The following is a 22,362-nucleotide window of genomic DNA, read 5'->3' on the forward strand; positions in this document are numbered from 1 at the left end:
TTGTCAGGTAAGCTTGACAGTCTAGGTTCGTCATCACCAACGATAGAAAGTCAGATTCTATCTTCTCCACCTCATGTTGAGGGCAGTAGTTATCCTTGATTAGGGCGACAAATTGATCCCACGACATATTATACAATGGGATTTTTCCGGTGGCCTCAATCAGAGATCTCCACCATGCTAACGCTTCACCCTTGAAGGATTGTGACACAAACTTAACTACATCCCTTTCAGCGCACCCGCTGATATCTACCACCGTGTCCATCTCGTCCAGCCAAGTCATATAGTCGACGGCCCCCTTTTCCCCAGTAAAATCCCTGGGCTTGCAAGACACGAAGTACTTATAGGTGCAACCCTTGTTACGGGGTTCTTGATGAAGTACTAATTGTTGAGATGGGTCACTTTGATGGTTGGTGGACTGACGGTCATCACCATCTTTCTTGGGTCCATTCTTTTTGGGAGGAGGCTTGCTATGAGCCTCAGAATGTGTCTTGGGCTTTGAATGTGGCGCAGAGTGGGTCCTACTTCGAGTACCACTGTATTCCTCATATTGCCTTTCCAAAGCCTGTGTAACAGCGCCGTCTATGATCGCTTTTAATTCAGCACCCGTTAACGTAATCTGGCCGTTCCCATTTTGCTCCACTGGATGGCTATTTATTTCATTTGAGTCAGCCATTTGGATTGAGCTGTTGCAGAAAACAAGGACAATGTTTTATTTGGGAGTTTTTAAGGAATTACCCCTTAGGGTAACTCGTTAACCATGGTAATCAGAGACCATATTTGGTTAACTTATTAATCGTATTAATTTAGGATTTCAATTAAAATTTATCCTAATTGTAAACAATAACAATATATATTAGCACATAAGGCTTAGTCACATGGACAATTTGAATTTTAAGCTATGATTTCAGAGAATCAAGACTTTTAAGGTTTGAACCAAGTTCTTTACCCTCATCAGACAGGGAGTCATAGCTACCTCTGCCTTATGGCTCATATGGAAGTGAGCTGGGCTCGTAGGCACCATATTACCACGTATGGTAAATTATGACCATCTTAATTGATGCTCTCAACCCATGATTCAGAGATCATATAATTGGGTTTGGAATCTTCTAAAGAATCCTTATATATATAAGAATGACATATGATTTTAACGAATCACTTCTGCCAGGAGTGTTAACATGTTTTAAGATGTTAACAGGGATTTGAATCTTTTAAACGGGTCTTACCATCTTGGCCCGGTCTTTCAATTGACTCGAGGGCTAGGTTTCACACTTAAGATTCTTAATTAATATTTAAATAGGCAGATTATTTTCAATAGGAATGAATATAAATTAATTATGCACATAAGGCAAACATGAAATTTTTTTTTTTTTAACACAAACATTCCATTAATTATACATAGGTTACACGCTGCCCTAAACGGGTCTTTTCAAACAACATTTACCCACGCAGGGGTTTAAACAAATACTTGCCCACGCAGGGGCTCAATAACACACATACCCACGCAGGGGTTTAATAGCAACACATGCCCACGCAGGGGCCTAATAACATAATAGTCCACGCAGGGACTTACACAATAAAATACCCTCGCAGGGGTTGACAGAAAGATAGACCCACGCAGGGGTCAAATTAAACATACATACCTACATACATACCCACGCAGGGGTTTATACAATAAGATATGCCCACGCAGGGGCTTAACAACAGTTGGAAGGAGTCAGCGGTCCTTCTTGCTCTTCCCTTTGATCAAGCTTGTCAGTCCCTGGAAGAACGTTTCTCGCTCCCTTCGCTCCCTGTGAAATTCTCGCTCTACATAGTCCAATCTTTGCAGAATTTCTTCATGCTCTGGTGGGGAGAACCTTGGTGGTTGCGATTGTGCCCGAACAATAGGTCTGGGAGGTATCGGGTACCCACGAGTTGGGTATCCTACTCCCCATGGATCTCCATAGGGTCCTTGAGTGTTATAGTTAGCCGTTACCATGTACGGGTCTGCTTCGGCATAGTTGTAGTTGTTGTGCACTGGCGGTTCGAACGGGTTATACGCCATGGAACTCGTGTATGCCGGAATTGGGTTATCAAAACCCATAGGCGGGGGTTGCGGTGCAACTGGTTGCGAAGGCCCACCCATTTGTGGATCTTCTTGATGTGGCGGGTAGTGGCTGGCACTTGATTGGCGTGGAGAACTAAAATGAAAGTCTCCTGTTCGCACAGACATGCGCGCTCCGGTTCTCCTACGCCTTGGTGGTTGCGGGGGTGCCGGTTGAACTGGTGGCGGAGGAGGTGGTGGCGTGACTGCCACGAACCTTGGATCCTCAGGGGAATCTTGTTGCTGCTGTTGCTGCTGCTGAGGCGGCGAATGGCGAGGAGGCGTATAGTACCATTCGTGCCTGGTAAACATGGCTTGAAAGCTATCAGGACCAACATAGGGCGATCCGTGAAAGGAAGATCCGTCAGAGATCTCTATCGGGTGGTTTGGTGTGCCACTGGCAGGCTCGACAGGGTCCGTATCCTCGTCCATGTCGTCCGCATGATCTCCAGAGAAATGATCTTCTGGACCTAATGGGTTAAAATTTCCTGGTTCTTGTAGGAAGTTTGCCGGGTTAAACCGGCCCCTAAAAACTGGTGTAGGGTCACCGAAGGAGTTGTGCGATAAGGATCGCTGTAATGGTATGTATGAAGGTTGAGGGTTGCTGGCCTCGTAATCCGATCGTGGCCCATAAGGGTTAGGAGGTGTTGAACTGTGTGAGACCGACCGTCGAGCTGGCTCAAAGCGGTTCCTCCGGTTCTGCTGGGGATCGTCACTCTCCGTGGTGGATGGAGCTCTCGCATTCGAGGGTCCAGCTTCATCATTATTGGGGGCGGTGATTGGCCCCTTGCCCCTTCCTCTTCTCCTGAAGAATCTTGGCGGCATTTTTGGCAATTCCTGTCAATATGGCATGAGATAACCAAACAAAATATATGCAAAAATAAAGGTCAAATTAATAGCAGAATTTGTCCTAGGTTTTAAGTCTAGACTCAAAGTTTAGAATTGTGCAATTGTGTAGCTGAGATTAAACACAAAAGGCTAGCGTTTAATTCACTCAGTGTTGGCTCTGATACCAACCTGTCACACCCCGATTTCCACGTGTCACCGGTGGGCCCGGTGGGGGAGTATCGTGACGTGGTTGGCAACGTAATAGTCAAACAACACAATATAATAATGCACAGCGGAAGCAAATTTAAAATAAGATACAACCGAATTTATTTATTGTAATCAAAGTCACAATATCCGGTGTTTATCCACAGTAGGATCGAAACAAAATAACATTTATAGTTCAACAGACTTCTGGCATCCTAAGCTTGCGAGACTTTTTATTGATGCTTAAGAGACAATCCAGCCAATTTCGCTTAGTACCTGCATTCAGTCTTTTTGGGAAAATACGTCAGTTTACACTGGTAAATACAATCAACCGACTCATTTTGGAAAATGATTAAAAATTGGTTTGGATGCACAAGGCATAAACATTTATTTAACTTGGGAGAATTATTTAACATTATAATCTTGTGAACGAATTACATGTTACTTATGCGTTCAGTAGCCCGGATCTTGTCCGGGTTAAAGATCAATAGACACACCACTTTAAGTGAGTTATACACGGGAGTACGCCTACACCCCGTGCTCAGGTCGTGGCCATCTCGTAAGATGATGCCAAGGATATCCGGGACATGGTCATTAACCCCCCAAAGGCTGTAAAGTAAACAAGACTGTTTAAACGAGCCGATCAAATTATTCAACTACCCACTAAGCGTGGAGATTCGATGCTCGATCAAGCGGTACGCTATGTACCGTAACCCAAGCCCGTATAGGGAAAATAAGTTGAGAGTATTTACCTGATGCAAGTATTAATCACAATAAGCAAAATGCACGTAGCTTTTACTGGTTCTCCTAATCTGGAACGAAGGTTTAATATAACCTATTAGAATACTAACGGGTCTTTAATTAAGCTTAAGCTTAGACCGGTCAGTTTTAACGATACGGTTCGTACGCACGATTAAGCGAAGACCGGATAGAATATGATTTAGACCCGACAAGTTTGATGACTTGTTTAATATGGGTTTACTATTCACATTCTGGATTTTGAGGTAAAAATGATATCGTTTGACCCGTTTCGGCTAGTTTATGCAAACTAGTTACATAAACCGAACCGAACACGTATAATGCATAACGGGTAACCGAAAGGGTCGCGAACAGGTTTCCTAAGTTAATACGCTTTAATTATGTTGTGATATCATTATGATATCTTCCATAATGCCCATAACGAGTTTAATCCCTAAATATGCCCCGTAGGGGTATTTCGGTCATTTTAAGGGTTATAAAAGAGATTTATAATACTTCTGAGATACGGGTCTGATTTAATCAGCAAAATTATTAATTTTAACAGACCACAACAGTTGGTGAAGAGTCTCATTTCCCAAAATGGCTTTAAACCCAAATTATGCGTTTAATACGCGTATGAAGCCGTTTTAAGCGACGTACGGTTTAAAATACCATTCTGAGTTTTCTGATCAGCATAACAGGCTCAAAACACTCTATTTATTATTTTAAATCAGTGGCAATTGGATTGGTATCAAACGGACTCGTAAAACTCGTTTTATGGCCTAAAAGGTCATATTCGGTATTAACCGAATTAATGCGATAAGCCCAGCTTAAGATCAGTTTAAAAATAATTAAAAATCTTCAAAAATCCCAAAATATTATTTAACATCAGTGGGTAAAAGTTTTGGTACCGAAAATCGGGTTTAGATAGGCTATGCGCTAATCGCGCCGTTTAATTAATAAAAAGCTTATTATTTACGCTAATGCGCGTATCTCTTAATCTAGACTTCCGATTGACGTGAAAATTTACGTACATGTTTAATGATCAGTAACTAAGATTATTGTACTTCCACATTTTCAAAATTCTCGTTGTATGGTCATAAGGGCATTATGGTCTAATTTAAGCGATTAACGTGTAACGCCCTAAAACGTAATACCTTAAAATGACGCAGCGGAAAATTTGGGCCTTTAAAATTTCTTTCTATCTTAGTCATGTATCATACTTGGGGTTCGTTACTAGAAATTTTTAAAGTTAATTAAAGGGTTTACATCGTTCGTTCTGAATTTTCACATCAATTACATATACGCGTTTGAGCTACGTGACTACTCTTCCCGTACAATTTTTGCTCTTGACTCGATCTTCAATCCTCCAATGCTTTTAACCGACGATAGACCGCGTAACCTACATTCACCACAACATGCACATCATTAAAATTTGATAATCTACATTCATAATCTATCATACATAATTAATTGACCACGCCGCAATCTTTCTATGTGTGCCAGACTTTTCGATTATCCTTCCGAGTACAATCTTGCATTCCAATTCCTCAAAACTTCACGAGGGACTACCATAGCATACCTGCAAGTCTCATTTCATTCTCAAGGCACATGATTAGTAACTTAGTGCTCAAACATATTAAGGCTATGTACACATATATACTAGCCCCATTCCCTCATGTACGATTAATACTACATCGTACCTACGCACATCCGTACGTGCACTTTTGGTCACATACTACACACACACATCATACGTACATACATACTTACATGTACCCGCGCATACCCCCATACCTCAAAACATACATGCCTGCATTCATTCGTATCTTCATATATTCACCAATACATTTCTACACATGTACCTACTTTCATGCGTTCCTACATTCATGTCTACGATCACACGTACTCCTATACATACACTAATACACATTTGCATACGCACACACATTTCTATACTTCCACATATATACATACATACACTTCCACATACGCACTTACATTCATACATCTCTACACACATGCATACCTACACATCTACATACGAACATATCTCTCCTACATCTTAACATACAAGCATATTCTATACGTACCTTTATACATACGTATGTACACATCTACACACATACATACCCTTCCTAAATTGTTACATACGTACATATTCTCGTACATATCTATACACTTCTACATACGCACCTACATTCATGTCTCTACTTGCATGCATACATACACATCTACATATGAACATACCTCCCCGCGATCTTTACACACATGCATATACTTATACCTATCTTTATACATACGCACATACTCTAACGATCATGTACTAGATCACACGTACCTCTTACATAATCATATGTTATTAATATGGGTCTTAGTCTTAGCTTTTTGGCCTATCAACATTTAAGAACCCTCAGAATCATGTTTGGAAAGTCCGCAGTAGTCCACGGATATCAAACCGAATCCCACGGTACGTCAATTAACTTAAATAACGAAGTTTCAGCTTTTTGGGACTTGGGAAGGTCGTCGCCGACGCCCCTAGGGCCGTCGGCGACGGGCCTTGCATTTACCCGTAGCCCAAAAACCCGTAGACAGGAGATTAACCCGTCAGCACAAAAATGGTTTTTCCCTTGCCCGTCGGCGACGGCCCCCCACCCGTCGGCGACGCCCTCTAGAATCTGCAGTTTTCTGCAGATTCGTTTCGTCGTCCGTACGCACTAAAACGTGCGTATCTTTTGAACCGTTTACCCGTTTAACCTCCCGTTTCTTCCTACATGCTTGTAAATTCGCATTCTACCATGTGGACATGAAATCCCATATCCGAATTAAGGAAATTCTTAACTTGTGAACTATCGACTTATTATTCATTTATGACTTGTTTGACCCGTTCATATTTTCTTCAACAACACATTCGATTTAGCCCAGAACTTACAAGAACATTATAGCTATAAAACCTTTACATTATCCGCACTTCCACTCACCCATTAACGTGCTTATGCCCAATCCTACCCGTCACCCGGTTACCATTCCGTAGACACTTCTTATTCTTCGTTTCATCATAACATCAAGACCTCATTTTGACCCATTACATCTACTTAGCAAAATCGTTGGTTTCGTACCACCCATCCATTATTTGTCTCAACCATTATGCTAATTAACTAGAACGTAACCTTACTTAACAAATTAAGAAGTGATTCCGGAAATCACTTACCTTGTGCATCCGTGTTCGTAGCCGCTTCCTTGCCTCATCTTGACCCGTTAGCCTTCCATGCTTGAGTACGTGTTAATGTAGTTCCTATCCTTTCATGTCACCACATCCATATTCTTTGTTAGCATACAAACTCATACATATCATCCATCATTTCTAATTCATACCTTACATTAGACTTTCATTAATCAAAGTTTTAACAACATAAGGCATAGATCAACAATCACATCTTTTCAAGCTCGTATAATTCTACATGTCTTCATACACAACACATAATGATATAACATGTACCGTATGAGTTCTCAAGTCTTATATTCGTGTTAGGAAGCCTACCATACTATTCTCACATTCGTTGACTTTCTAGAGAGTCAACTATTAAATGTGCAAATTCTCATCCTTATAACGATACGGTTACGTTGATAAAGTTAACCATACTAATAACACTATATGCATTTCATACTCATGTTCTAGGACACACGTACGCGCATATAATTACTTACACACACATATATGTAATACATTTCATTCATACTAGCATTTTCATGTCTCTACAACTAACACTATAACACATATTAGCTAAACCAATATCGTTCCAATATTACTCCTTTATACAAATCTCATATGCTTCACATTTAGTGTACATTACTCCATGATTTCAATTAAGAAATTATTCAAACATATGGTGAACATCATACCACTTCAGCCTAGAGTACAACCTTCCAATGCACACCTTTTACCAAATCATATAACCAACCAAAAATCATACATGTATTTCATCTAAAATATATTTCTCATGTTCAATTATAACCAATTACATGACATCCAAATATTATACATTTTCATCCATTACATGCATTCAATCTCATCTAGAAATCTCACCTAGACATTTCATCAAACACTTGGTGTGCATACCACTGTCTAAGCATAATGTACAAGTATTTCATGCCTCACTTCCAACTTCATGATTTCATTCGTCAACACCACTAAACATCAAGTAACTCATATCATGCTCAATTTATCTAACAAGAATTTATCATATACCACATCATACATCAAAATTACACAAGAATTGAACATGGATAATTCATTCATATCACCATCCTTACCACTACAAGTGGGTTTTATGTCAAAGCATCAAATGACATCAAAATCTTGTATAGTTCATGTTCTATATGATGCTTATAACATATATTCAGACCCAATTCATACTAATTCGTGACTCCATCATAACCCACTTCATACGAAATTACCAAATCATAAATTACAACTTACCAAGTGATTTATAGGGCTAGATGATCATGAATTCATGTACATGCATTAGATCCGAGCTGAATTTCCCTCTCAATTTGATGATTTTTGTGAAACTAGGGTTGAACCCCTTTTTCTTCTTCCTGACCATCGACACACACACACACACCATGTGTGTATGTGGTGTTTTAATTTTATTTTTATAATTTCATGTTTCCCCACTTAACGGTTTTGGTCCCTCTAGTTTCATTTTGATTATGTGAGGGATTAAACTCTTTTCTTTTTACCAACCGGGTTTTAATTTACCAAACCCGGTTTTGGGGTGTTACAAGTCTACCCCCCTTAAATTAGGTTTCGTCCCCGAAACCCTTCTCATTTTCGTTTATACACGAATCTATGTTTGACTTCTTCTTATCAAATCTATACTTTCCATGCCATACTTCCATGTAACCTTCTCATTTCCTTGACCGGTTAGTAAAAGTTCATCGTCCCTATATATTCAAACTTATACTAATGCTTACTTATAAAGGCAACCATTACATCCTTTTATGTTTTAAATCCGTCCCACGGATTTAAACGTAACTTCCATACCCTTCATTCCTTCTATGTTTGAATCCATCTAGCGGTTTCAAACATATCATTCGTACCTTTTCTTTCTTACATGTGTTTAACAAAAACTTAAGGTTTTACCTACCTTCAGCAACTAGGTTTTAAGGTTAGTCACCTTAGTTGTCGAATCATAATTACTTCATTTTAATTCTATCCATATATGAGTTTTCTTCTTCCTTACACATTCAACTACCCAAGTAAATGGGGTTCGGCATAAACACTCTCAATGAGAGTTAAGCATACACATTCGACTACCCAAATAATTGGGTTTCGGCATAAACACTCTCAAGGAGAGTTAAGCATACACATTCCACTACCCAAATAATTGGGTTTGGCATAAACACTCTCAACGAGAGTTAAGCATACATATTCCACTACCCAAATAATTGGGTCTTTCGCTTTTAATCATAACTTCTTCTTTCAATCCGTATAACGGATTAAGCTTCTAGCATTCATTAGAGCATTCAATATCACCCGTTCAAAACGGATGGTAGCTTATTCTTATTCGACTTGTTCGCTAGAACCGGTCGACTCGCATAACTTTTCATAACCTTCGTTAGCATAACCAAATCCGCAATGGATTTGCTATTTCGCATTCGCTACAACATAGCGCCCACCTGCTACCCAGTTCTACCGGACATACTTGCAATGATTGCCACGGTCTCACGAACGTCATATGCTTCTTGCGTACTGGCCAGGTGCGCAATTCACACACTAGTTTCGTGCCTTCGTGTAATCATCGACTTATGCCCGAGAAATGGGTTTCAGTTTCGTGCACATTTCTAAAACTTCCCCAAGACCACATCATTGTCTTTCGTTTAATAATTACCCTCCCAAGGAGACCCCTTCCTTTTTCTTTTGACATCGGTACTCATACATATTAGTAGTGTGTACCTGGGGTTAATTTGCCTATTTGCACCTTTGCCCGCCTTAGCGTTCATCCTATTATGTATTCACGGATCATCCTCTTCAAACTCTTAAGCTTACCTTGCACATAACACACTATTAGTTCCTTCAAATACATAATCTAATACATACTTACATTCGCCTTTGCATTTAGGCCTCGATCGAGTCTTGGATTGTACGGGTTCTTGATTACGAGAGCACACCGGTTTGAGTTCAAGCATTTACTTTCTATTACTTGATTCTCTCAAACCAGGGCTCTGATACCAACTTGTAACGCCCTAAAACGTAATACCTTAAAATGACGCAGCGGAAAATTTGGGCCTTTAAAATTTCTTTCTATCTTAGTCATGTATCATACTTGGGGTTCGTTACTAGAAATTTTTAAAGTTAATTAAAGGGTTTACATCGTTCGTTCTGAATTTTCACATCAATTACATATACGCGTTTGAGCTACGTGACTACTCTTCCCGTACAATTTTTGCTCTTGACTCGATCTTCAATCCTCCAATGCTTTTAACCGACGATAGACCGCGTAACCTACATTCACCACAACATGCACATCATTAAAATTTGATAATCTACATTCATAATCTATCATACATAATTAATTGACCACGCCGCAATCTTTCTATGTGTGCCAGACTTTTCGATTATCCTTCCGAGTACAATCTTGCATTCCAATTCCTCAAAACTTCACGAGGGACTACCATAGCATACCTGCAAGTCTCATTTCATTCTCAAGGCACATGATTAGTAACTTAGTGCTCAAACATATTAAGGCTATGTACACATATATACTAGCCCCATTCCCTCATGTACGATTAATACTACATCGTACCTACGCACATCCGTACGTGCACTTTTGGTCACATACTACACACACACATCATACGTACATACATACTTACATGTACCCGCGCATACCCCCATACCTCAAAACATACATGCCTGCATTCATTCGTATCTTCATATATTCACCAATACATTTCTACACATGTACCTACTTTCATGCGTTCCTACATTCATGTCTACGATCACACGTACTCCTATACATACACTAATACACATTTGCATACGCACACACATTTCTATACTTCCACATATATACATACATACACTTCCACATACGCACTTACATTCATACATCTCTACACACATGCATACCTACACATCTACATACGAACATATCTCTCCTACATCTTAACATACAAGCATATTCTATACGTACCTTTATACATACGTATGTACACATCTACACACATACATACCCTTCCTAAATTGTTACATACGTACATATTCTCGTACATATCTATACACTTCTACATACGCACCTACATTCATGTCTCTACTTGCATGCATACATACACATCTACATATGAACATACCTCCCCGCGATCTTTACACACATGCATATACTTATACCTATCTTTATACATACGCACATACTCTAACGATCATGTACTAGATCACACGTACCTCTTACATAATCATATGTTATTAATATGGGTCTTAGTCTTAGCTTTTTGGCCTATCAACATTTAAGAACCCTCAGAATCATGTTTGGAAAGTCCGCAGTAGTCCACGGATATCAAACCGAATCCCACGGTACGTCAATTAACTTAAATAACGAAGTTTCAGCTTTTTGGGACTTGGGAAGGTCGTCGCCGACGCCCCTAGGGCCGTCGGCGACGGGCCTTGCATTTACCCGTAGCCCAAAAACCCGTAGACAGGAGATTAACCCGTCAGCACAAAAATGGTTTTTCCCTTGCCCGTCGGCGACGGCCCCCCACCCGTCGGCGACGCCCTCTAGAATCTGCAGTTTTCTGCAGATTCGTTTCGTCGTCCGTACGCACTAAAACGTGCGTATCTTTTGAACCGTTTACCCGTTTAACCTCCCGTTTCTTCCTACATGCTTGTAAATTCGCATTCTACCATGTGGACATGAAATCCCATATCCGAATTAAGGAAATTCTTAACTTGTGAACTATCGACTTATTATTCATTTATGACTTGTTTGACCCGTTCATATTTTCTTCAACAACACATTCGATTTAGCCCAGAACTTACAAGAACATTATAGCTATAAAACCTTTACATTATCCGCACTTCCACTCACCCATTAACGTGCTTATGCCCAATCCTACCCGTCACCCGGTTACCATTCCGTAGACACTTCTTATTCTTCGTTTCATCATAACATCAAGACCTCATTTTGACCCATTACATCTACTTAGCAAAATCGTTGGTTTCGTACCACCCATCCATTATTTGTCTCAACCATTATGCTAATTAACTAGAACGTAACCTTACTTAACAAATTAAGAAGTGATTCCGGAAATCACTTACCTTGTGCATCCGTGTTCGTAGCCGCTTCCTTGCCTCATCTTGACCCGTTAGCCTTCCATGCTTGAGTACGTGTTAATATAGTTCCTATCCTTTCATGTCACCACATCCATATTCTTTGTTAGCATACAAACTCATACATATCATCCATCATTTCTAATTCATACCTTACATTAGACTTTCATTAATCAAATTTTTAACAACATAAGGCATAGATCAACAATCACATCTTTTCAAGCTCGTATAATTCTACATGTCTTCATACACAACACATAATGATATAACATGTACCGTATGAGTTCTCAAGTCTTATATTCGTGTTAGGAAGCCTACCATACTATTCTCACATTCGTTGACTTTCTAGAGAGTCAACTATTAAATGTGCAAATTCTCATCCTTATAACGATACTGTTACGTTGATAAAGTTAACCATACTAATAACACTATATGCATTTCATACTCATGTTCTAGGACACACGTACGCGCATATAATTACTTACACACACATATATGTAATACATTTCATTCATACTAGCATTTTCATGTCTCTACAACTAACACTATAACACATATTAGCTAAACCAATATCGTTCCAATATTACTCCTTTATACAAATCTCATATGCTTCACATTTAGTGTACATTACTCCATGATTTCAATTAAGAAATTATTCAAACATATGGTGAACATCATACCACTTCAGCCTAGAGTACAACCTTCCAATGCACACCTTTTACCAAATCATATAACCAACCAAAAATCATACATGTATTTCATCTAAAATATATTTCTCATGTTCAATTATAACCAATTACATGACATCCAAATATTATACATTTTCATCCATTACATGCATTCAATCTCATCTAGAAATCTCACCTAGACATTTCATCAAACACTTGGTGTGCATACCACTGTCTAAGCATAATGTACAAGTATTTCATGCCTCACTTCCAACTTCATGATTTCATTCGTCAACACCACTAAACATCAAGTAACTCATATCATGCTCAATTTATCTAACAAGAATTTATCATATACCACATCATACATCAAAATTACACAAGAATTGAACATGGATAATTCATTCATATCACCATCCTTACCACTACAAGTGGGTTTTATGTCAAAGCATCAAATGACATCAAAATCTTGTATAGTTCATGTTCTATATGATGCTTATAACATATATTCAGACCCAATTCATACTAATTCGTGACTCCATCATAACCCACTTCATACGAAATTACCAAATCATAAATTACAACTTACCAAGTGATTTATAGGGCTAGATGATCATGAATTCATGTACATGCATTAGATCCGAGCTGAATTTCCCTCTCAATTTGATGATTTTTGTGAAACTAGGGTTGAACCCCTTTTTCTTCTTCCTGACCATCGACACACACACACACACCATGTGTGTATGTGGTGTTTTAATTTTATTTTTATAATTTCATGTTTCCCCACTTAACGGTTTTGGTCCCTCTAGTTTCATTTTGATTATGTGAGGGATTAAACTCTTTTCTTTTTACCAACCGGGTTTTAATTTACCAAACCCGGTTTTGGGGTGTTACATAACGGGAACGTGTGCATGCATCGGATAATCAACGAAACAAGTACAGAGACTTATCCTATCATGCAACCCTACCCTAATGAAGCACTAAGGCATCTTCGAATCAAACTAAAATGGGTCAGAACCGAAGTCAAAGCAAAAGTCAAGGTTTTGCGCCTTTCGGTTCCGAACCGGGTTTAAACAGAAATTTGTCGAGTCGGGCAAGCGTAGACAAGTTTTTATACTTATTACCATGTTATATTAAGGTTAAAACAGGTTACACACCTCTCGGATCATTAATCGTGCATTAAATCGTATTTTGTAATTATGTTGACTTTTTCGGTCAACGTTTGACCCGACAAACGACCTAGTTAGGTCTGGAATTGGTACTTGCCCTTATAAGGGTTTAATACCCATATAATTACCTATCTAACGGTACGTTTAATTTGACATACGACTGAGCTATCGACACTTAATCACGAAGTCAACCGTTAAGCACGATATATTGACTTTTAAGCTATTTATACAGCTAGAATTAATTTAGAAGGGTTAGGCAACTTACTAGATGATTAATGGTTGATTAGGAAGGCCCTTGATCTGCTTGTAAGCTCCTCCAATGCTCAGATTGCTTGTAAATGGTGTGAGGAAAGGTTGTGACTTGAAGGTCCTTTATATAGTGGACTAAGACACCATAGATGATTGACAAACAAGTCTAGGACTCACCACAACATTCCCACAGGTGTCCTACAAGTTTAGGGGTTGTTTTAGGGGTCAAGGGATGAGGAAACTTGGTTAAAGGTCGAGCATACAGGCTATGGCAGGCAAAAGATCAAAGAAAATCAGTTTCTGTCCAGACATGGCAGTGGTGTAGCGCTACTGCATGAGTAGTTAGTGCTCGCGCTACGCGAGCCCCTAGGGTCATCCAACAAAACTTTTATTTAATTGCAGTTTTGGTCCCTGGCCCTTCTAAAGGTCGTTTTCATGTCTTGTTTTGCACATTGAGCCCTTGAAATTAACATGTAAGGGCTTTAAGACATTTTCCCACTTTGTTAAGTCCCCGGTTAACTTTTATTGTTACCCGAAAAGGCCTAATTTTCAATGTTGACACTTTAACCCCTCGCACACGAATCAGATCACAACTTTCTCATACGTTACCGAAACTTTACGAAATTTAAACCGTGTATTCTAGTGAGCATAATTAACCGTTACAAGGCTTCGGGTTTGTCAAAAGGTCACTCAGAGGTATAATTTAAACATGTTGACACATTTAGCCCCTGTAATTTGAACTCTCTCACTTTTAGCTTCGTATGATCCATGATTTATTCGTTTGGAGGTATGAGCATCGTGTAGGGTTAATGTACATTATGTTTATTCACAGTTGACACTTAGGATACGTATATTCACATACTTTGCATGTTTGTCAACTTTAGTCCTTCTATAATATTTCTTCCACACGTTTAAACATTTGACACGTGTGCACACATTATAGGACGTGAATTTCCGAGGTGTTACATCCGGTCTTTCCAACTACTCTTGTCCTTGAGAATCCTTCATTCAAACCTCATGCAAAACACCAAAATACAAACAAATAATCAATTCTTGGAGAATTTGCAATAAACAACTATATATATATGAGAATTTTAGACATTGAAATCTAATTTTTTTTATAGAATATCACTTACTATGTTATATAACTAGACACACCGTTGTATTAATTGGTTTAAACGCATGTTTACAAGTGTATATATGTTCAAGTTGTCCTAACCTAATACATGAACAAACAAACAATCTATGTAATTATAAATTTACAATGTTAGTCCAATATATTAAAACACTACGTCCAAAATTACCTGCAGTTTAACAGATGTATCCTAGATACTTGGTCGTTTGTAGTGAAAATCACTTTATACATAATACATTTATCAATATTTTATATAATTAACAAGGGGCCGGTTAACGTACAAGAGCCCCTTAACGTGCGAAGCGTACACGAGTAAATTACGCATGTTATAAAATTCAAACCCCGATCACGCATGAAGAAACATCACATAATCACGTATGAACAACACACTTAATCACGCATACACTAATCACGCATGAACAAAACATCACGTAATGTAACACCCTTACTATTAAATAACGATTTTCGTATAAATTACGAAAAATAAACAAGTGATTATATGCACATATTGTTGAATAATACGGGTAAATTAAAACTTTTACAATTTGAAAATAATACAATTTAATATGTACGGATTCTTCGTTTAAAATGACGACGAAACAACGTGCGAAAGCTTTAATCTCGTGTGTTCGGTTCTTCATCGAGCTTGATCTTTATCCGTGTGCATAATTCGATCACCAAAATTCAAAACCAACATAAAAATTAGTTTTGATAAGTTAAATACATGTTCAAACAAGTTTCATGAGTCAAAACAACAAAATTCAAACAAATTGCAACGCTTAGGGGCCTCGCCACACGCGACGGTTATAAGGGGTGGGCGTCGCGCGACGCCAAGCCCCCATTTCGACAGAATGTTGTTTCTCTGGAGCTGCAGTTGCCCAGCTATAGTTTTAATCGAAAAACGAACTTCAAAGTGTCATAACTTTTTATCTACTTATCCGATTTACTTGATTCTTTTTCCTATGCGATCGTAATTTGATTCTCCATCTCATGGAGTTAAAGTCCAACATCTGAATTCACAAAATTTTTGCTTTCAAGCTCTCGGCTTGAAATTCAATAATAACTCTTTTTGACCCGTTCATGATTTTATCAAACAACTTGTATCCAAACCATTTTAAAACCCTGGTTTATTTGTTATTTCAAATCCTTGGCGCGTAAACATAGCTTTTATGAAATATGGGACTAGTACACAAGCTATGCACATAATCCGTTTTGACCCGTTTATGGGGATTTAAACAATTTAGTCTAAAACTTGCTCTTTTCTTTTCACACTTCACAATCCCATGTTTAAATATCTGCTTATATTCCACCACGACTATTTTGTGGTAGATTTAGCATAACTAAATTATTATCCCAAATTTACCCTTCGGTTGATCATTTTAAGCAAATGACCCATTTTTAGGCATTTGACTTACTAATGTGCATGCCTATAACTCTTATTCAAATCTAGTGATTCCACAATAAAAAATGAAAAGTTCCTAAACAACCTTTATGGTCGTTTGCCCAATTTACCCTTCAAGGGCGTTTTGGTCAACTTTAGTCCCTCATTTAACGACGAGAGTCTTTCGCTAAGATGTTTGACCAATATTGCTCGTTTAACTATAAATCTATATATATGAGTACCTGGCTCGAGTCAACGTATAGACCCGTTTTTCTTATACCTCGCTTTTATTAGCCGAAATTTTATGGCGACACAATTATCCAAATTGCTATTCACTCCTGTGAACAAATGACTTGACAACCAAACATTAGTCGATTTTGTCAAATGGTGTTATCACTACCATTTGACCCATTTGGCCTAAATGACCAAAAATTGATGTTTATAAAAAATTGGTATTTAATTTCACATTCACGCATCCGACCCATTTCGGATTTACCCCAATATTTCTTTTTCATAAATTCTTTTTCTTACGTAATTAACCCATTTTGACATTGCCATGGGTATCCTTTGAACTTCAATCTATTTTAATCGAAACTTGTCTAAATTCCCCTTTTTACCCCTTTTCTCATTATTAATTACACTATAAGGTAATCTTAACGAAAATTCATTAATTCTTAATCATTCTATGACTAAATTACCGTTTCACCCCATTGACCATAAACCATGGTTTTTATCATTTATATTTGTTCCGACTCGTATCAATCGTGTCGGAACCCGTATTTCGGATATTACAATTGTCGCATTTATAGTTTATAAAATAAACACGTGTCCTACAAAAAGGGTGTAAGTTTTACTTACCTTGTATCCGGTTATGCTCTTTTCCGCGTACTCGATCCGTTTGACCCGCTTCTTTCCCAAGCTTCCATCTAGCTTGTCAAGAGTCAAACGATCATCATAATTCGTAAGACGGTTAGATTAGTCATTATCACATATGACTATTCCATCTTACGGATTCTATGTCGAAAATACTATTCGACTTCGTCATTGGTTCATTTGACTTATAAAAGTCATTTACCCTTAATCATACAAAAACGCACATTTACGTGTAATAACTCATTTAGACAATCTCATCAATTATCAAAGACCCTTTATTCATTAGACAACATCTACGGGTTTTCGTCTATAAATGAAACCCCTTTTTATCATATTATTAGGCATTCCCATGGATACCTAATCAAATCAAGTTCTACTTACAACCGAGTAGACACGCGACTTCACTTAGGCATTGTCACACCCCCAAAATCCACCATGCGGAGCGCCACCGCTTGGAGGCGTGACATGACCAGGATCGAGCCACCAATCATATTGAACAACGTATTTAAGTAAATAAAACCAACCACAATACAATTGGTGACCAAAAGCCAGTTAACCAAGTTTTAAATTAAACAGCGGAAGATAATACGTGATACCAAAATATAAGTTCATAATCCATAAGTTTAAAATCCAAAACGTAGATTTAATAAGTTCATAAGGATTAAGTGTTTATTACGGAACATGACAGTCCGTATCCCACAACGACTCCTTCCTCGTGCAAGCTCCAAGCATTTAACGACCTGTAAGGCATGTAACAACGAGTCAACAACAAAGTTGAGTGAGTTCACGTGTAGTTGTTTAGTTTTAAGTTGTTTCTGAAAACGTGGTTTGTATTTCGTTGGCGTAATTGCCGTGGGGGTTACCCCGTAGTTGAAAGTAAGATTAACCAGTTCATTCTTTATTACCCAAACCATTTTCATGATTAGTGGGGGCTTCCCCATGTGAACTACTAGACCGTATGGTATCGACTACTGCGCAAGTAAGTTGTGCCCTACATCAGTGTCTATCATCACTGATGGTTTGTCATAGTCCATTAGTACACGCCCGTCCGACTGGCACGGTGTGAGGTTTGTTAAACCTAATAGCGCTATTAACTAATGACCCGCTCGCCATTGGCCTCGGCGATTAAGTCGATATGAAATGAGGGACTTATGATAGAGTTTTGTCTAGTAAGTTTAAGGTTGTTGTCCCACACAAAGAGGACGAACGTACGTAGTTCTCCTAAAGAGAATACGCAGGATTAATACTGGCATCCTACCCGAGGAGGATGGCCGTACATATCCTACCTAAGTAGGATATGTAGATTCTGTTTTAATTCTTTAACCCATTCCCAAACCACCGGGAATCCCATGCCTTAGAAAGTGTGTGAACTCACCTCGGTTTGCTCGGTTAGATTCTCAAATATAGCTAACAGTCAAGGTCGGTCAATCACGTCCTAATATAATTTACCAGTTAGTCATTTAGTGGCTTTCAAATAGAACACAAAGTTCCTACACGTATCTATCACATAACATGCATTACTTTGACGGTTTATGCCCATGTAACCTCCCCATCTATTCCCATTCACAATCAAACATACGATAATGCACATAACATATATAACATGTTAGATCATCCACGGATAGCATACTCGACATTTAGACACGCAAGTCACAACTTATCTCAATTCAGCATTTATATTCAAAACCGGCTGTTTTCGGACATTTTAATAAAATAGTTAAATTATTCCAAAAATTCCCATATTTTTACAGGATGTGTTAAACGTTCCATATTTTATTGTGTAAAAATATAGGGGTCCGGTTAATTACCAATATTTTATAAAAATTCATGTTCCGGACTGAACTCAGATTTGTGTATTTCTGACCACAGTCCACGGAACAATTTATTAAAAATTCATCGAGTGTCCGATTTACGAAATTCCAATGGGGCAATTACATATGCATCGGTTGTCATCTACTGTACAAATTTCATGGTCCGATTCATCACAAAACTCAGGTTATGACTGAAAGTATGACACCCATTTATTGCTGTCCAAATTCAGCTTAAGTTGCTGTTACAAATTAACACTTTAAAAATAGTAAACGGAGTCCAAAAATTACGATTCCGGTGCCATTAGAACCGTATTTCATAATAACATATTTTAGATTCAAAATATCGGTTTTTTGTTAAGTTTATGACCTGTTTACAGCCAACTGAAGTTGGCTGTAAAGTATGGACAGATTGCTGTTTTTGGTCTCTACCTTACTAGTTTGTGTTCGGTTGATCCCGTTAGTTATATTTAGTGATCGTAACAATATCCCACATCAATATCAACAAGTAAATCAGCAAATACTCAGTACATATCAAAACAACTTCATACTAACACAAGTACATCATGTTTCATCTTCTTGGTTAAACCCTTTTTAGTGTTCTTGTGAAATAAACATCATTCTACAAATATTAGCCATAAAAGTAAGATAATCAAGGGTTAAACAAGAGCTTACTACTAGCTTATAGCTAGGGTAGAATCTATTGAGAATATGATGGTGAAAAAGATTAGAACAAACTCCTTAGAAAGTCCTTCAAGTTGCCACCTCCATAGATCACCTTCAAACTTGAATGGAACTTGTAAAAATGGAAGAGATGGATGATGATAGTGGTGGTGATGGATTTCGGTTTTGGGGGAAACCGAATGAGAGAGAGGGAGTAGTAATGTGAGGGTGTGTAAGACTTGAATTGATTGTAAGATCTTATGGCCATGCCTTATAATCATCTTCACATATTATGGATACTTACACAAGCAAGAATCAAATATTATGGATACTTACACAAGCAAGAATCAAATATTATGGATACTTACACAAGCAAGAATCAAATATTATGGATACTTACACAAGCAAGAATCAAATAAACAATTGCCATAAAATCTAATCAAATATATGGAGGATGGAGAATGATTTGTGGGTCCATGGGGGACCGAAATTTCGGTTGGGGGGGGGGGGGGTCTTGATGTAAAATTTCAACTAGATGGTAAATACTAGTTACTTCCAAGTATAATATTCCATATATTAGTTTGTAGGGAAATTTAGCGGGTGTTATGATATACGGGGATCATAACTAGTCAAGAAATAATAACACAGTGTGTTAGACAAATATTTGGTGTCCCGGGAAATGTCCGGTTGTTAGGTCGGATACTGTTCTGTTAAAGTGTTTAATTATTCCGCAAGGCGTCTTATTCATATATTTTTGTAACACAATTTATTCTTAACACATAGGAAAATATTCAGGACCATTTAGTCAAGTTTTCTGCATACTACTAGTATGCTAACACGCACATGTAAGTATAACACAGTAATCAGAGAGCAGCTAAATAATTTAGCACAGTCATCAAGCACTTAAATTATTATTAAATAAATTGTACAGATACATGTAAATTTGAGGGTTGTCACATTCTCCCCCTGTTAAGAGAATTTCGTCCCGAAATTTAGCGCGTGGTTACTGAGGAAGCTAGTTAAGTTGCGGTGTTTACTGGCTTTTCCTGGGGTGTCACAGGCATTTTAACAAACACCTAATGGGTATAATTTTTTTACACTTTTACAAACTAGTTCATAACTAGTTATTTCTACCAAGTTTAACATCATTTTCAATTTAGTGTCTCATTAACACTTCAATATCAAAACTAACTTCATAGAATTCTAATAACACTAGCTTGATACTCATGATTCTAATGTTCATCATGTTTCTACAACACCCATTAAGCACACATAATGGATGATTATAATTTCATAACTTTGAACACCAATTTAACAAATTATTGACTAGGGCTTACTCCTAGACTTGTTTCCATTACTAATCTCATCTAAACATTGATCAATCATGTTCAGATTTCGAATTCTCAAGTTCATCAAAATTCCAAGATGTAACCAAAAGACGAAATTTAACATACCTTGTGATCCTTTCACTTAGGTGATCACTAATATGAATTTGGATTTTGATTTGGGACTGATTTGGCCTTTCAATTTGATCAATTTGAGCAGTTTAGGGTTTGAAGATGAGAGCTCCTGGCTCCTCTGGAAGTTTCGACCAGAACACACACTTAGTGTGTGTGTTTGGTGTAGAGTTTTATTTAATTAAAACAAGTTTCCAGTTTTTCATGTTTGACCCCTCAGCTTTCCTCAAGTTATCAAGTTTTATAAAGGTTTAGCTAATTCATGTTTTCATTATTGTTTTAACCACACTTAACTAACTAGGTTGATACTCCCAGTTACTTAGTGGTTTCGGGAAAGTCATATCCCATTTTATTTTAAGTCCCGTTAACTCGGGCTTCTTATACGCTGTGTTTTTTTTCAAAGCTTTTATTCTTCTTTTTGATTAACATAGGATTATTTATTTAAATCCTAATATTCACCGGGTTAATTTTACCACTAACGATATTTTACCCGTTCATTATTATTAACGTGGTTTGATTACCAAACCCGTTTTCGGGGTGTTACACTTAATCATGCGTGAAGAACACACATAATCACGCACAAACAAACATTAGAAAACCACACATGAACAAACCTAATCACGCATGTTATTTTGTGGTCACGCACACAATCATGCATACCCTAATGACACGCGTCTCAGTCTCCTACTCGCGTATCTTCCCACGATAAGGTACTATTGTATTCTACACTTTCTGGTGTGCGAGTCGTAAAACTGTGTCAAGTAGTAAGCAAACAAC

At 37.9% G+C, this 22,362-nt stretch overlaps 1 protein-coding gene across 1 annotated transcript; it reads right to left on the bottom strand.

Annotated features, from left to right (window-relative positions):
- Window positions 1-1,714: 1,714 nt before the first annotated feature.
- On the bottom strand, window positions 1,715-2,908 carry LOC110907252 (extensin-like). The gene has a single exon (XM_022152259.1). It carries the CDS (start codon window positions 2,906-2,908, stop codon window positions 1,715-1,717), a length of 1,194 nt encoding a protein of 397 aa, XP_022007951.1.
- Between the last annotated feature and the right edge of the window lie 19,454 nt (window positions 2,909-22,362).

This window comes from Helianthus annuus, chromosome 14 (assembly GCF_002127325.2).
Source record: "Helianthus annuus cultivar XRQ/B chromosome 14, HanXRQr2.0-SUNRISE, whole genome shotgun sequence".
Taxonomy (NCBI): Eukaryota; Viridiplantae; Streptophyta; class Magnoliopsida; order Asterales; family Asteraceae; genus Helianthus; species Helianthus annuus.